Genomic DNA, 16,841 nt, shown 5'->3' with positions numbered 1-16,841 from the left:
AGTTGCTGATTTTAGATTGTGCTTTAGAGCTTGCTATTTTTTTTTGAGAGAAGAGAGCAGTGGCTGTAGCTGTTGGAGTTATTTGTTGTGTATCATAGGCTATCGATTTAGGGATAGTTTGTCAAGGTGCTAACTATGGCTTAAATGGCTCTAGCTATGGCCCTCAGATGAAGCGGCTTCTGTAATGGAGCTGGAACCTATTTTTTCACAAATACATGGAAGATGTCAAATATCCTATATGCCTCTAGCTATATATGACTTGTACAGATGGATTTTATGTTTTCCTATAATCTATAATGGGATTTCATAATAATATAATTTTATATATGAAAAAACATAATAATGAATATACTTATAGACTAAATCAATAATTTTTGTTTTCCCTTTTTCTGTACTTCCTTTTCTCTTCTCACTTTTTCTACTTTTCTTGTCGGTTCAACCTCCTTTATCCTTTCCCACGCTGACCATATGCTCTGCTTTGTCCATCCCTGAGCAGCTGTTGGACTTCCTCCACCGCTGCCGGTCGTCTGCTCGTACGTTGCTGGTGTTTTGTTGTCGCTCCCTCCCTCTCCCACCCCAGCTGCACCAAGATCTGGTGATCTTAGGCAAGGTGCTTCTGCTACTCTCCCGCCACTGTTGCCCCCAAGCTTGTGCCCAAGTCGGGCCGTGCCGCTGTGCGGCCGCAATCCTGAGATTGGCACGGTGCTTTCAGAAGGTCTAATGTTATTTGCAAAAGAACTTAGTGGGAAGCGGGATATTTATTCTAATTGCAGGCAAGGTATATGTTGTTTTACCGTAGAGCTTTTTTCTTAAATGATTGTTTAGCGTGAGCCATATATTTCAAGTTTCCATTATTGCTGTATGCTAATATACTACTCTGTTAAATCTAAAACGTAAGCTCTAACTGTTGCATAGCATATATCCACTATTTTGATACTTGCTGGTATTTTTTTAGAAAAACTTGATTATTATATATTCTTATTGAGAAGATGATTATTTTGAGATGACATTTCATAGAAGGACTATGCCGTGTACTTATCTAAATATGCAGAGCATGTTTATATTACTGATAAAAAGATCTTTTTGTACACAATGTTTTTGGCCTCATTTGCTCCTGGATATTTTGGTCATCGATTAGCACCTTCACCTTCAGTTCTTTTTGTCACCCTTAATAATCTCACATATAAATGGACATGGGTGTGAACACCTGTTTAGACAAATATATCCTCATCCTGTTAAGAGACTGACTCTGGCTCTTATTAATGGCCCTTGCAAAGAACTGACTATAAAACAATCGAGTGTTTTTTTTTCTCAATCAAATTTCTGACCAATTGAAATTATTGCATGTAACAACGTTTGGCGATGGAATATTGAGTGAAGGTATTCACTCGATTTTTAGAGCAAGAGTCGGCAAAACAAATTGAGTGAAAACTCTATAGCTAAAACAATAGATAAACCTACAGCAATCTCATCCTATCCACTCGTATGCACATTGAGTCACCGCATTTACCTACGTGTCTTATCAACTCCCTGGCTCCAAGGGCCCAACCAATCATTGCGTTAACATGCCAAAACTGCCAACCTTAGCATTGGTAGCACATCCAACGGACCGATGCGACAATACAATAACATGTCATATGTTGCAAGTGCTAATGGGCCAAAATAATATGTTGTAAGTGCTAATGGGCCGTAACTTAACATACAATGATATATAAGTAAAATGGAAACATAGGTTTCTTGTATCATGCAGACTCTATATGTACTATATATTCTGTTTATACCTTTAACTTTATTAATTGGATAAAGACTCTTTGGATAGTTAGACTTTTGTTAGTTTAGACCGTTAGATCTTCATAAAATCCGACAGTGCAAGTCATTTTCTTTTTTAGATTAATGTGGGAATTTATAGACGCCCTCGGCGAATGTGGTGGTTTCTTCAAACACTCAAATATATATATAACAGAAGATGTTTACAAGGGCGAAACAGTTAATGTAAACACCAAAATATCTTGAAACGTGTCTATAAAATAGACTGCCGTACTGCACCAACATGAATGGCTATACTGCAGTTGTCCAGCCTCGCCAAATGCTGCCCCAAATCCATGCCGGAGTTTGTGCCATGCATTGCTAACATAATCAGCACTCGGAGCCTGCTGGTGCTGGCCTGCTTCGATCTTGACAAAATCATAGAGAACCCGTATTAAGGATGCTCTGGGCTGACGATGAGCACTCCCCCCATCCACTTATCCCCTAGAACGAGTGCACGACAGAAGCTTGCAAGCAGATTTACCCCCTAAAGTGAGGTCGCTACAGTCAATCTGCGTCCCTAAGGGCAGTCCCCACAGCAAAAACAGACTTAGCTACCCAGGGTTACATCTTCATCCAGACACTGGAACCAGCGTTCCTTTCGCTGCTTTGCTGCCGTGGCCAGTGTTCGCCACACAAAATAGCCCTACCTATACACAAAACACTTGTGGTCATGTCTAACATAGCATATCCGGGGAGGACAAGTTCCTCTACTCGAGCAATCCTCTTCACAGATACACACAGATCTCCAAAAGACCAATGACGAGCCTTCGCTGAAGGTCCTTCACTGACAACTGTATGCGATGATCATCCAGCGCAACCACTCCTGCCTCTGAACAGACTCCCTGTAACGATTTTCCAAGAAGGCAGAATAGTTCAATCTGGTTGCTCCAGGCATGACTTGCCTCAACATCGCATACTCTCTCCACAGACTCCCTTGGTGTTCCTGAGCAAAGAAGTGGTCAGTTGTTCTTCCCAGCAGTTCAGCAACATACTGTGGGTGCCACTGAGGAGTGAGGAGAGTGGTGCTTGTGATTCCACCCAGCAGTGGAGGAATACCAACTGGAGCACCCAAAGCATTCAGTGATGGCCCTGGCATGCTGAGCACTGGACAGACAGGGGGCAGGAGAACTGTGTTAGCTGGTTGAGGAACATCTAGCCAATGCAATGCCTGAACAAGTGGAACTGGAAGAGATGGCCTTGTGCTGCCTCCAATGGATAAGACCGATCCAGTCCTCCGATTCTGTTTCTTCCACTTCTTCAAATCTTGAATTTTGAACTTGAATGTGAAACAGGTACCTAGTGGGAAAGATTTGTCACATGTTGGACCATCTCCTTTCTTTTGGTTATAACCGGGATAGTCTGCTTTCTGGAAACTAACTTTCTCAACAAAAATAAGAGAAAACTTAGCGGCAATGTGCTCAAGATCCCATTTGTCGTATGATTCTCCTGTCTTGTGACTAACATGGATTTCACCACAAGGCCGAAGCAGGTGTCGTGCATTGTGGAAATATCCCTTCACCAGCTTCTTGTGCAAGCTAAGAGGTCAAAGCAGATGGTTAATAAGGATTTAAGAACACAAGGCTGCAAAATGAAGACCTGCTAAATATTGAATAAATTCCTGTTTTCTAGAAGCAACTATCATAACAAAAGAAACCTACTCGTCAGACCTTTCCATCGAAATTCCATATAATCATATGTATAGACACTTCTGCTGGCAAGGTACAGGAACGATATTGTATAGTGTACATAATAAATAAGGAAGTAACAAAAACTACCATTACTGCAAAAAAGAAGATACATGCACAAAAGTTAACGCAACTAACAAAATTTTAAAAGCAAAAAATGCTCTTTTGCTTATGGACCATGGAGGAGAAATAAAATATCTGCAATACTTAAGATGTTTGGTATTCTTATTGTAAGCATAAGGACTTGAAGTTCATTTAAGAAACAGTGATAGGTGGTGGCTAAGATGCCAATGGAAATGGAACAATTTTATTGAGATTCTATCCACTGCCAGTTTTTCCCATCGAGGTACTAAACAAAAGAACATTGATTCGCCGTACTAATATAGTCATAGGAATACTGAATCAAATCCAAACTTAAGGGATCAACCAATCCACATTAAAAAAATGAAGAGTTTATGAACAAGGATTTAAAAAAGGGGTAACTGTATAAATTAACAGATGTGCTAGACGTCAGTCGATTGAAATCTTGCATTTGTGTCAATCGACGTTCTCAATCGTTGGATCGGCTCCGGATGAATGAGATTACTCATGTGCAAATACCACAACCGGGCCTGCTGCGACAGAATATTTTTGAGCTCGCGGCCGCCCACTAGGCCCTTATTGGGTTGTCTCCGTCTGAAGTGGGCCTGCGACCCCATTTTGGCTCTGTTTAAGTGGGGAGGAGCTCAAGCATACTCTGGTTCATTTATCCCACTTTCATCTTCATTCTTGTCGCGGGGCAGCTGAAGTGGCCACGGCAGCGACGGCGGCGACAATGAATTGATTACCTCGTCATCAGATTGGCGGCCATCGACAAGGAGACAATGACCTCGTGATCGATTTGGCCGCTGAGGTATGCACACGAGTTGACCAATGACATGCAGTTCTAGGGTTTCAATCTGTGCGTGAGGTTTAAGTGGACATATATTAGATTTGGGGTTGATTTGTTCCAATTTCGTAATTGATTTTGATTCGATCTGTGTTGTGGTTAGAATCGATTTGTAGGGGATCCCAGTTGTCCGCTCGAGTGTATCATTCTCTTGTCTATGGGGGAGTGGGGGTGGGGGAAGCTGTGATACATTTTTGTCCTGTTTGGCAGTTGTGGTGGATTAGAGCAGAATCCCACTCAGCCAAATCCCGCACTGCTTCTGTGCTGATTCACGAAGGTGCTTTGGATTTTGTGATCTAAGCCTATTGTGGGGATTTGTTGGCCTGCTGGCATTCGATCGCATTTGAATCCAAAGATAGGGGGAAAATATGTTATTCACTTGGTCACGATCACACAGAAAATATAGAATTAATAATCCTATGTCTGAGATTATTGCAATCTCCCAAAAAAAATGTTTTCATCCAATTTTCTGCACAGCACCTTGATGGTATTAAATGGGAGTATTACCTCAGTATCCTCAACAATTTGGAAGCAGGTAGTATCCTTTGTCCTTTTTATGTGTGTTCCGGTATTAATCACCTGAGAACAAACTAGCGGCACTCTGATTTTCTGTTGTGCGCTCCTGTAGTTTTGCATGACGACTGGAAGTCGCAGCTCACGTCTATAGCTTGAATTGTTTTCGAGTGGTTGTAGTTTCATTAAGGAAAAGTAAATGTTCAGATACTTCATCTACTGACCCTTGATTAGTAAAAATTTCTAGGTACTATATTTAAAAGTTAAAGAATCATATATCTATAATTATACGATCACACATAGTGTATTTTTTTTGTTACAATGTTACTCATATCTCAAATGTAATTTGATACCATGGTACCTTTGCTGTCATCGCTTGCTTGGAGTAAAAAGTAGAGAGCATCACACATGTAAATGTATTTTACAACAGCAGTGTAATAGTTTCATGCAATAATGCATAAAAACCAAAATCATACCCATCGGATTTGTTGTCTTTATGTAAATGGACTCTCCATGTTGCATGTTTGACAGTAGCACTTTAATTTCAGGTGTTCGGTTAGCTTGGTTTTGTCGATATGGACCTTGTATTATTTAAGTATAATAGGTAGTATCTAATTCTTATTTTTATCGATCTTCAAAATTATTTATTTATTGCCCCAGATTGTTATAGATTGATGTATGTCATACTACCTTTTTATGTAGATTGCAAGTTTCTTCAAACTCTTTTTACCAAAAAAAAACTTTATCCAGACTGCAGGTAAAAACTAAGAACTAATGTTCTACCTCTTTTCATTAATTGTGTAGTTTTGTAGTTCTGAATATTTTCTTTACTTAATATATATTTGTCTCCTTCCTAGTAGACCCGTCTATTTTCATTGCTCATGGCAAGGTTCTCTATCTACATATTTTGTCAAAGGTCAAACTAAATCAAATATTTACTTTTCGTACACATGTTGCTTTGTTTTTATTAGGCAGCATATATTATAATTTATTATAATATCTGTTAAAAATTTTAATAGTAAATAATATGTGTATGTGGATAAAGATTTCTTTGCATTTGAAGTTTTATTAGCATAGATATGTGTAAGTTCTAAAAAAGTTTTTGTATGAATCTACTATGTACTGCTTCCAATATTCGAAGTTACAGAGCATCTATAAGAAAATTTTAATATGTAACTTTATTGTTAGCACAGAAAATTACATGTAACTTTTTTATTCTTAGTGTAACTTAATACTATTGAAGTGTTTAGAAGTAAACAGTATATGTGTCTACATACAAAGTTTCTTTCTATCTGGAGATGTATTGGCAAAGATATGTGTAACTTCTATAAATTTCTTGTATAACTCTACTGTTGGTTCCAATATTAAAATTACAGATCAACTATAAAAAATTACATGCAAACAGCAAACTCGTTGTTAACCAAAAAATTTACATATAACTTTTCTGTTCTTAGAGTAACTTAATATTTTTTTCACCAACTTTCCACTATAAATTTTTATAATTCTCAGTATTATGTATATTCTCTATTGTTTCAGCTTATGTATTCATGATGTTTCTATTTTTTTTTCTTTTGCTGCAGATACAGTTGATATGATGCTGGTAGGATGATTTGCTCTCTGCAATTTGGTGCAATGTTTTCGTTCATTATTGGCTCATGTAATTCCCTTATAGTTGAGGTACAATATTATTGTATTGTTATCAGTGCCTCTGTATGTGATAGGAGCCTACTTTGTTAGCTCTGTAAGTCTGTATATGAGCTTGTTTTGAGAAGGTTTAGGTAGGAATCCTGGGAACACATATGAACACGAGCTACTGGTGTGTGTGCTATGTAATAGGAGTCTACTGCTGATGTTCAAAATTCTGCACACATCATTCTACTTATTGTGCGTGTGTACATTCAGAGTGAGTGCACGCGTGTGCGCTTGGGGGGGGGGGGGGGGGGGGGTCGAAAGGATGGAAAACGGACCCAAATGGGTCCACAAACTACAACTGCGTCCAATTTGAATGGGTCTCTATATTAACAGGCACACTATAGTAAATAGCGGGTCCGATAACACATATGTATTGATCAGTAGCGGAGCAGTTGAATGATAAATCAACAGCTGACATCATCGATTGATAGATATCTAAATTTCAGTCGATTGACGTGTAGACAGACCCATAAATTAAATAACAAGATAGCACACATACTTGATCATATGCGCCTTATACTCTTTTCCTTTGAAGCCAGCATGAGGGAAGTTATAGATAATACGATCAAACCGTCTATTTTTCAGGTCAGTGTGGAACTTCATTGTTTTCACGTCAATGCCATGCAAAACTGTGGCCCCCAATCTTTTCAGATTCATTATATTATACTCTGTTCTGGAGTACTTCTTCCTCACAGCCTCTGTAGAAAAGGATTGCGAAATGCAGAGGAAAATAGATTAGTATAACTAAAATGATCTAAGCAAGTCAGCTCAATGATAGACGAGATCAAATGGAAGTAGGATACTCAGATTTGCGGAGGAAATGAAAAAATGGTGGTGACTAAAGTGAGAAAAATGTGCAATTTTATTAGGTAGCCTGTTGTAGATGTGTGTGCGTGTGTGTGTGGGTGGGTGGGTGGGTGCATGCGTACTTGTGTGCATGTGTGTTCGTTCGTTCTTGGCAAAACATTGCTCTTGCTGGTTCATTTTCTTTTGCTGATACGTTGTGCTCAAGGTGCAATAACAATGTGCAAACAGCAGGCAGGTTGCTTCTAACAGTTGAGCAGACCAAGGGATCTAAAAGTCAAAGTTAAAACGAAGCGATCTAAACTAGATCTTTTAAACTGCACGACGCTGTGTTTCATAAACACACATACTCGACAAATCGATCAAAGTATGCAAAAGGCATTCGAAAAAGGAATATAGCAAGAGTGCTTCCTCAACGTATGTGTTGCTTCACTGCTTCAGTACATCTCTAGCAATATGAAACAATACATGGCACGAATAAGACTCCTTTCTTAATTGTTTACAGTTAACTTCAGTAGAATCTTGCCAAATAGCAAGAAGTCTATTTCCAAGATCAATAATACACATCAAGAGCATCCTACAAAATTGAATGTATATAGCAAATAGCACCTAGCTCCTTCAGAATCATGTTGCAATTGCAGCAGCACCTCCATCAACACAACGTAAAGGCACCAATAACAAGGTAGCCTTGATCTCAATTTTCAACGGAGCAAAATGCATCAAACCCATCTTCACAAAACACCACACACGGATCGTCGAATTAGCAGGTGGGTTTCTCTCTGTCTAGTATTTCCGTATCCAGTGCGCGAAGGGCCAAAAAAAAATGGCACCAACCAATTTCCGCTAACGCGCAGGCGGCAACTTTACAGGACACGAGAGAAAGCGGAAGCGATGGAAGGGGGGCAAACCGTAGGTGTCGAGCGACGTGGCGACGAGGTTGGCGCCGGAGCCGAATGCGGTGGCCAGCGCCAGCGAAAAGGAGAAGTTGCCGTCGCCGACGAGCAGTATGCTCTGCGTGGAGGAGTATTGCCCCAGCCGCTTCTTCCCCTCCTCCGCTTCATCCCCTTCGACGGCGACTGCCGGCGGCGCCCCCTCCGCAAGCACCGCCTTCCCCTTCCCCTTGGCCTCTACCCCGATTCCCGGTACCCCTTCCGCTGGCACTGCCTCGCCCACGCCCCCGGCCGCGTCGTGCCCTACCGCCGTCCGCCGGCGAGGCCGCTCCCACTGCCATGCGCGCTTTGTGGTCTAGTGTCTGAAATGGCGTACACGTAGCGAAATGCGACGAAAAAGGTTCGGACCTTTCCGGGACTCGTCGAGCGGGGCCCGCACGGTGGTGGAGGCCGCGGCTTTTGGGCCGTGTTTGGTTGTTGCATGAAAATGTTTTGATGAGAGAGAAACGATGCTTTGACTACTAATTAGGAGTATTAAATAAAATTTAATTATAAAATTACTTCCACAACTATGGTACTGTATTTTAAATATCTGGAAAATATATACAACCTTATGTGAGCCAGATGCATACTATATTCATGCCTGTAAGTCAGTTCCCCATGTGAGCCAGAGCCAGAGTAAACAGTTAATTAATAGGAAAATGTACAAGCCTTGGGCACAAAACACTGATGAGTAATCACACCTGGAAGTCTGGAACACAAAACTCTGATGACTCATGTCTGGTCACTCACCCGAACGTAGTAACTAGTGTGATTTGGAAAGCCCCGGCTCCTCTATTCTAGAGCTCTACACGTACACCTCCCAAAGACCCTTCATGGCATACAACCATACAACGCAACTATTTTTCGCAGCTGCTCCTTCTGAACAAACTGTCTGTAACTCTGCTGACGTTCCAACAATGCCAAATGTCTCAAGCTGGTCGCCGCGGGCAGGCCCGGTCCTGAGGTTTTAGGGGCCCAGGGGGAAAATAAAAATGGGGCCCTTGCTATACACAGTAAATAATGGATATATGTATATATAATTAATACACATGCTACTTCTAAAACTTAAGTGCATCTAAAAACAATATTCACATCAAATATTGTATAAATATGAAATCATAATTGATAATGGATCCTCTCTATATGTTCATCTACGTATTCCTTTTTTTTCTTTTTTTCTTTCACTGCCACATGCATGCTTACTGGACGATATGATGGTGTGCCAAAAATTTGGAAACAACCATTAGTACTTCAAAACTAGTGTAAAGCTACAAAAGTACTAGATCAACCCAATAAAATATTACCAATTATCATGTAGAACTCGCAGTTCCTATTTCCTAATAATATCTATTAATCAAAAATCAATAGGCCGCTGTAATGAATACGAAATATTGATCATAAATCAAACATCAATTAATCATGTGCACAGCGCTGCGGCAGAACTGCTAAGGGCAAATATGCTAAAAAAAACTGCTAAGGGCAAATGCTATATACCTTCCCATTCCATCAATCAGTTATGTTGATGCCAATCGGCCATTGCACTACATACAGAGCAACGGAGGAGCTAGAACTAACCCTGCTGTCTCAGCCGTCAGATCCCTGAGATCCTCTATGCGTGACCACTCATCAATTGCAGACGAGATGCGTTGAAGGAGGCAATCTTCAGATTCCACGGGTTTAGTTGCGCCGGCGCCTGCGGCACCTCGGCAGTCGGCAGGATTTTGAGCCAGGCATCTATTTCCCTGTCCCCTGTATCTGTACACAGTACACACATCGCCTGCGGGGCCCTTGGTTTCGGGGGGCCCGGGGCGGCCGCCCCGCTCGCCCGCCCTCAGGGCCAGCCCTGGCCGCGGGCATCACCTGTCCCTGCATTTCACACTCCCTCTGCAGACCCCGCTGGTGTTCCCTATGCAGACTCCACGGGTGTTCCCACGCCAAGCAAGAGTGATCCCTCCCTGGAGCATCAGGAGTAGGTTTATGTCGATACCGAGGCTCCTCAGGTGCAAGGAGATCAGGACATGGGATTCTGCTCATAGGTGGAGGAATGGTGCCGCCTGGATCGGGCAGAGCCCTCAGAGATGGCTTTATACTTCTGATCATTGGCTGGGCATTGCCCTGTTGTTGATTATACGGGTCTCTCACTATGCCATCAAAGTTCAGTCTAAAATCCGGATATTGCCTTTGTGCAACCCTGTAAGGCTCCAGAGCTATCGGCGTGTGAACTGAGGTATGTGGTGGAGGAAGATGTTGCCGAGGCCAAGCTTCATCAGGCAGAAACAGATGAAATGGGCCTCTTTCAGTTGCTTGGGTCATGGTTCCAAGGAATGAGATTGAACCAGTCATGTTTTCATTCAGGTTCTTCTGATAGTCTCTGATCCGGAACTTGAATGTGAAACATGTGCCTAGATCGAAAGCTTCATCGCACCTTGCGCTATCTCCTCTCTTTTGGTTATACCCGGGGTAATCTTCCTGTCAGAAAGCAACTTTGTCAACCAGAACAAGAGAAGCCTCAGAAGCTAGGTCTTCAAGTTCCCATCTGTCATACGCCCCTCCTGTCTTGTGGCTAATGTGGATTTCACAATAAGGCCGAAAAAGGTGAAGTGCATTGTTGAAGAAGCCCCACACCAGCTCCCTGTGCGAGCTAAATATCACGGCAGATGGTTAATAATAAGTTAACTAAGAAACAGAACTTTGTGAAACAACACTACAACAGCATGGTAAAATTTTTAAAGGTTCATTTGCTGTCCAAATGCAACAAGAAATCATCAGCAAACTATTTCCTTTATCACTATCATATGAACGTGAACCTTTTCATCAAACCTATCAAGGAGCTGTACAAAAGAAGGAATCTTATTTCACGAGTGTGCAACAAAGAAGGAATGAATAAATAATACTGTAAGGAGCTGTAAAAATGCTATATGCACAAAGGTTGTTTATTCTTCTTGCATTATGGTAAACCAGATGGTATATTTTTTTACTGCCAAAGGATCTAAAGCAAAATGACGCCAGCAAATAGAGTATGTGTTACTTGTTCATAATGTAAGCATAAAAGGCTATAGTACATTTCGAGTGAAAAAAAGTTAAGCATAACAATGATGCCTAAAATGGACAATTTTGGTCAGATGATATCCAATGTCTTTTACATTGCCAGGTTTTCTAATTTCTAAATATGCAACATGTTTTCTAAAAAGGAGAGCATGGCCCTTCATGTGCAGATGTATCCTTAGGAATATTTAATCAACTATGTTTTTGAAGAACTCATTTAAGAGAAATAAAATGATGCAACCAATCTATTTGAAAAACAAGAATAATGTTCCTACCAATACATTTGAAGAACATGAACAATTGTCCAAATCTAGGGCATCAACTACCACATACTTGATCATATGCAAGTCGTCTTCTTTTCCTTTGAAGCCAGCATGAGGAAGATTAAAGATAATTCGATCAAACTTTCTGTTCTTCAAGTCAGGGTGCAACTTCATTTTTTTCGTGTCGACGCCATGCATCAATGTGGCACCCAATCTTTTCAGCTCTGTTAGATTTGACTCTGCTTTGCTGTACTTGTCCTTCAGATCCTCTGAATAAAGAGGATTTTTGCAGAGAAATAGATAAGTAATAGCGACAACAGAATCACCAAAAAAACATAGCAGCCCTTCGTGATTCCAGTTTAGCACATGATCTTAATGCGCATGGGCCCAACGCCAAAGTAGGAATGAAGAAAATACAAGACTGTAAAACTACTGAAGATGGCAAATTTTCCATAAGAAGTCTTATCACAGTGTGAAAGAATTAATACTTTTATTAGACAGCAGGACATGGTGCCGCTTCTTCCCCTTTGCTGATTGTCAATGCTATCAGTATTAACCATCGAACTGTTGTCCTAAAGCAATTGCTTGACACAAAGGAGCTGCTAAAAGACATAGTAATGGGGATAAGCTGTGTTGCAACTTGCAAGTACTCTAAACCATAAGAAAGCAAAATATGATGTCACCCATTTTAAGATGGGAATATATCAAGTGCAAACTAACCCCTTTGTGCAAACTTCAATCTTGGCCCCCGGATCAACATCCAAGGGGTATGGGGAATTGGTTAATTTTACGGTTAACCGCCCGCCCCTAATCACACTTTTGCAAATCCCCTCTCCCATCCTCCCTACGCATCCCTTGGATGTTGATCCGGTGGTCCAGATTAAAGTTTGCACGGTTTGCACGAAGAGATTGGTAGCTTAAATGGACAGCGTATATCCTTCTTTAACCAACACAACCCCGAACTAACATATGGTGTTCTTGTAAGCATCCATCCACCCATCAATTGCCCCCAATTTATTCCCGTATCCAAGGCGCAAAGGGCCAAAAAGAAATGCATCACTTTCACCAGGTGCTAGTACGTAGCAGGAAGGGGCTTAGGCGTCGCGGAAGCAATTGAAGTAGACGAACCGTAGGTGTCGAGGGATGTGGCGACGAGGTTGGTGCCGGAGCCGAACGCGGTGGCCAGCGCCAGAGAGAAGGAGAAGTCCCCGTCGCCGACGAGCAGAATGTCCTGCGCGGAGGAGTAATGCCCCAGCCACTTCACCCCCTCCCCCTTCCCCTTCCCCTCCTTCTCCTTCTCCCCTCTCGCGGTGACGGCCACCGGTACTCCCTCCACCGGCGGCGGCCCCTTCTCGTCCACCTCGACCGGAGGCGGCACCCCCTCCCCGCCGACCTCGACCGGCGGCAGCACCTCATTCCCAGCGACCTCCAGTGGCACCTCACCCCCGGCCCCGGCCCCGGCCCCGCCGCGTCCCGCCTCCGCATCGAGCCCGATCTCCACCGGCGCGGCCACCACAACGGCCATGCGCGCTCGTGCGCGTGCGGGAATCGCCGCCGACGGGGAGGCGAAGTGGTGCGGACTCGTGTCACTCTTGCAGCGTGGAAACCGGGGGTGGGTCCCAGAAGCTCCCCGACACGTAGACGTAGCCAGCCAAAGAGGGGGGTTTGTCCGCCTGCGGTCTCTGGCTGTCCGGACCCACATGGCAGCGGCGGCCCGCCCGCGCCGCGTTTGGTATCCTTCTCTCTCGGCAAGAGCCTGCCAAGAAAAGCGCTGGGCTTCGGAAGTGATAGGAGCCCGGCCCAACAAGGCAAGCAGCAGCAACGACTAGTTGTACCTCGCGACCGTTTGAAATTTAAAATTCGAACCCAAGGCAGGGAGTAAGGCGAGTTGCAGCCACCGATCAAGGCTGTCACCGTGTGACCTCACCTGACCACCGCGGGGCGAAGAGCGCGGCGCGGCAGAGGAGAGGAGGCGCGCGCATGGCACAGCCTTCGCTGGAGTACGCGCTTGCCGCTGGTGGAAACCCCCGGCTGCCTGCGGGCGTCGCCGCGGACGGGAGGCGGCAGGGCGTCCCGGTGATCGACTTGACGGCGGAGGAGGAGGAGGAGAAGGAAGGGGTGGCAGCCCCACGCGGGGAGGGCTTCCCGGTGATCGACATGACGGAGGAGGGCAGCGACGAGGAGGGGGAGCAGGAGGTCAAGTGGGTGGGGCAGTACTCGTCGGCCCAGAGCATCCTGCTCGTCGGCGATGGCGACTTCTCCTTCTCCTTGGCGCTCGCTGCCGGGTTCGGCTCGGGCGCCAACATCGTCGCCACTTCTCTCGACTGCTATGGATTGTTTGTTTTTCTTTCCTCGATTTTCCCATTCTAATAATCTACTCGTGAACGAGGTGCGGATTTAGGTACTCACTAGAAATTTGTGGCGCGGCTTTGCCGCGCCCTTTTTGCTCTTGCCAATGTTATTACCAGTTATATGGCTTTATGCACACTAATTAGACTCGAATTGTTTGCCAATTAAATTACAGCAGATGCTGTTACAGTGCCGGACATCAATAAACATGGTGTTGACGTCAAGCACCTTTTCTTTCTTAGATTCAGCTAGTAGGCGAACAAACGATAGTTATCCATGCATGGGCGCTAGCGCTATCCTGTTTGTTTTGTCAACTGAGCTAGTAATGTAGTATGCATTCGAGATCAGCTTGGCAATAAAAGGAAGAGAGAAGTCACATGAGAAGAGAGTAAATAAACGTCCAAAACTATAGCCATAGATATTACTGAGCTCACAGTTTACTAAATTCAGATAAGCTCACATTGCAGCAATTATTTAAGCTACTCGCTAGCAGTATAGTGAAATGGAGTCCAGGGAAGGAGGAAGCAACATTAGACCCCATTTACGATTATTCGTCATTAATCTCCAATATATGCTATACAATGGCACGAATACTATTGTGTTGAATGAACCAAATGTCATATTGTTCAATTTATCCTCACACAGCTTTTAGTCATCAGCATAGAATAAATATGAAAGGAAATGTAGCCTAGGCTGTGCTAATGATAGAATGCAACTGCAGGTTTTGTCGCTAGCAGTATAGTGAAATGGAGTCCAGGGAAGGAGGAAGCAACATTAGACCCCATTTACGATTATTCGTCATTAATCTCCAATATATACTATACAATGGCACGAATACTATTGTGTTGAATGAACCAAATGTCATATTGTTCAATTTATCCTCACACAGCTTTTAGTCATCAGCATAGAATAAATATGAAAGGAAATGTAGCCTAGGCTGTGCTAATGATAGAATGCAACTGCAGGTTTTGTTTTATGTACTTAAGCGATTGCTCTGTCTCATGAATGTTCATAGCATGTTCTTCTCTGCATCTAAGTTTGTCGTTCCTGAAGCCCAGCCATTTGGTCTATAGTTTTTTTTCGTATGATGCCTCTGAGATTCTCGGTAGTGGTAATTTTAAAGCAACTGGATGATTTTAAAATGACAACATTAATCAATAACTGAATGGATAACTTTGTTAGCATTGCACAGTAAAGTATGAAAGTATATGTATGCATCTAAGCTTTAATGATCAGAGTGAACAAAGTATAGTACTGAACATTAGTAAAAGTTTCTGATACATTTTGCTAGAGCTCTAGTGATATAAGTTACTGATTGCATATATTTATCCATGGACCAACTTCAGTATTGATATAAGTTACATTTTGCTAGAGCTCTAGTAAAAGTTTCTGATACATTTTGCACAGATTGGATGATTTTAATCAACAACGATCTTTTTATGTATGGAAAATACCAAATATAGATCAAATTTATCCATGGACCAACTTCAGTATGCTTATGAACAATGCTATCTCCTCTAAAATCAGGCAGAAAAAAGTAGTTTGATTTGGGAGCCTGGCCAAGCATCGAAGCATTAATCCACAACAAAGAGAAGCAAGCAATGTCGCATTAATCCAGCAGCATAATCACAACTGCGGATGGAGGTAAGCTGTAGCCTAGTTGTAGTACACTTCCCAACAAAGAAGATGTACCTGACTGAGCGTAGATTGTTGCGCGGCGGCCGGCCAGCAGAGCCGCGACAGGATGCACAGGGGCGGACGAATGATCGGAGTTGTGAATAGATTCCGGCGGGCGATGGCGTGGTGTGACCGTGTGAGGCAACAGCAGAGCTTGCTGGATTTGAGCGTGGAAGAAGCCGTTGCAGTAGCTGGCTATGGATAGGAGTTCGTCCGCCCCTGAGTCGGCACGAAACGATGCGGCCGCCGCAACCTCCTCTTGCTCGTTCTGGTGGGGGTCAGACGGAAGAGGAGCGGTGGACTTGCGGGGAGGAACAACAGGGAAGAAGGATGGCCGCACGCCACGACTCGTGAGGGGGCCGCCGTTGCTCAGCCTGAAGCGTCTGGAAGATGGCCTGTGCGACACACGAGCGACGGGATGAGCTGAGCGTTCGCGAAGCGTCGGGAAAAGCCAGCGCGGGACGGCCAGGATGGACGGCACGATCGACGTAGGCATGGGAATCGGACGATGATGGAAACTGGGCGACGTGGCCCAATCTCCTGCTCGATCCTATGGGGCAGGTTTCGTCTTTTAGAGATTATCACGTGAGCACAGCAATCTTCTATGTTTTTACAGCACTAGTCTTGTTATGAGATACCGATATCACTTGAATTGCATCTCTAATATTCTGTCTGACACATAATCTTCAATAGTGAGGAAATTTGTACCTGGTAGATCAATTGAGGAGCATTTTGGCAATTTTCTGTGACCAGCCTTTTATTTGATTCCCGTTATTTTCCAAATGATCTTTGGCAGACACCCTGAAGAAGAAGTACAGCGGAGCAGAATCCAATTTGGCGGATCTCAAAAAATTGGGGGCAGTAATTTTGCATGGAGTAAATGCGAAGACGATGAAGCTTCATACCGATCTCAAGATGAGGCGGTTTGATAGGGTCGTTTTCAACTTCCCCTATGCTGGGTTTAAAGGGAAAGAAGACCAACCACAAATGATCAAGTATGTAGACTTCATATGGTTCATCTTCGCGTTATGTAGTGTTCAATTGCCTCCTATGATAACAAAAGATCAAGTAGATAAGTCTTCTTACAATTTCAGTAGTCATTAGCGGCGTACTAAAGAATTTAATATTCTTATCGGACCTCATT

At 43.3% G+C, this 16,841-nt stretch overlaps 2 protein-coding genes and 1 long non-coding RNA gene across 4 annotated transcripts; 1 reads left to right on the top strand and 2 right to left on the bottom strand.

The window, feature by feature from the left end:
• Nucleotides 1-2,299: 2,299 nt before the first annotated feature.
• On the bottom strand, nucleotides 2,300-8,962 carry LOC120695396. Its single transcript, XM_039978660.1, has 4 exons — nucleotides 8,954-8,962; nucleotides 8,340-8,655; nucleotides 7,127-7,325; nucleotides 2,300-3,344 (listed from the first exon to the last, which is right to left on the bottom strand). The coding sequence occupies exons 1-4, from the start codon at nucleotides 8,960-8,962 to the stop codon at nucleotides 2,591-2,593; spliced, it is 1,278 nt and encodes a 425-aa protein (XP_039834594.1). The 3' UTR covers nucleotides 2,300-2,590.
• Nucleotides 4,236-6,817, top strand: LOC120682398. Its single transcript, XR_005678424.1, has 2 exons — nucleotides 4,236-4,386; nucleotides 6,516-6,817. It is a non-coding gene; the product is annotated as an uncharacterized LOC120682398 (long non-coding RNA).
• Nucleotides 8,963-8,997: 35 nt separating the features above from the next.
• On the bottom strand, nucleotides 8,998-13,305 carry LOC120682389 (heavy metal-associated isoprenylated plant protein 41-like). 2 transcript variants are annotated; one of them, XM_039964274.1, is made up of 3 exons: nucleotides 12,800-13,305; nucleotides 11,684-11,940; nucleotides 8,998-11,004 (listed from the first exon to the last, which is right to left on the bottom strand). In XM_039964274.1, the coding sequence occupies exons 1-3, from the start codon at nucleotides 13,194-13,196 to the stop codon at nucleotides 10,939-10,941; spliced, it is 720 nt and encodes a 239-aa protein (XP_039820208.1). In that variant the 5' UTR covers nucleotides 13,197-13,305; the 3' UTR covers nucleotides 8,998-10,938. The 2 variants fall into 2 exon arrangements, with proteins under 2 accessions (XP_039820208.1, XP_039820201.1); XM_039964267.1 differs by having other exon boundaries at nucleotides 11,742-11,940; nucleotides 12,800-13,303.
• Between the last annotated feature and the right edge of the window lie 3,536 nt (nucleotides 13,306-16,841).

The sequence above is a fragment of the Panicum virgatum genome, chromosome 2K (genome assembly GCF_016808335.1).
Source record: "Panicum virgatum strain AP13 chromosome 2K, P.virgatum_v5, whole genome shotgun sequence".
NCBI lineage: Eukaryota > Viridiplantae > Streptophyta > Magnoliopsida > Poales > Poaceae > Panicum > Panicum virgatum.
The sequence above is the reverse complement of the archived record's forward strand: the minus strand, read 5'-3'. Positions and strand labels throughout refer to the sequence as shown.

What these genes read in the sequence shown, in the direction of transcription:
- LOC120695396 (XM_039978660.1), bottom strand. An exon ending in CACGTCGCTCGACACCTACG is followed by an intron (nt 7,326 to 8,339) that starts GTTTGCCCCCCT and finishes CCTTTTCTACAG; the next exon opens with AGGCTGTGAGGAAGAAGTAC. An exon ending in TATAAGGCGCATATGATCAA is followed by an intron (nt 3,345 to 7,126) that starts GTATGTGTGCTA and finishes TTGACCTCTTAG; the next exon opens with CTTGCACAAGAAGCTGGTGA.
- LOC120682389 (XM_039964267.1), bottom strand. Translation starts at nt 13,196, where the DNA reads ATGGCCGTTGTGGTGGCCGCGCCGGTGGAGATCGGGCTCGATGCGGAG. An exon ending in CACATCCCTCGACACCTACG is followed by an intron (nt 11,941 to 12,799) that starts GTTCGTCTACTT and finishes CTCTTTATTCAG; the next exon opens with AGGATCTGAAGGACAAGTAC. An exon ending in GACGACTTGCATATGATCAA is followed by an intron (nt 11,005 to 11,741) that starts GTATGTGGTAGT and finishes CGTGATATTTAG; the next exon opens with CTCGCACAGGGAGCTGGTGT.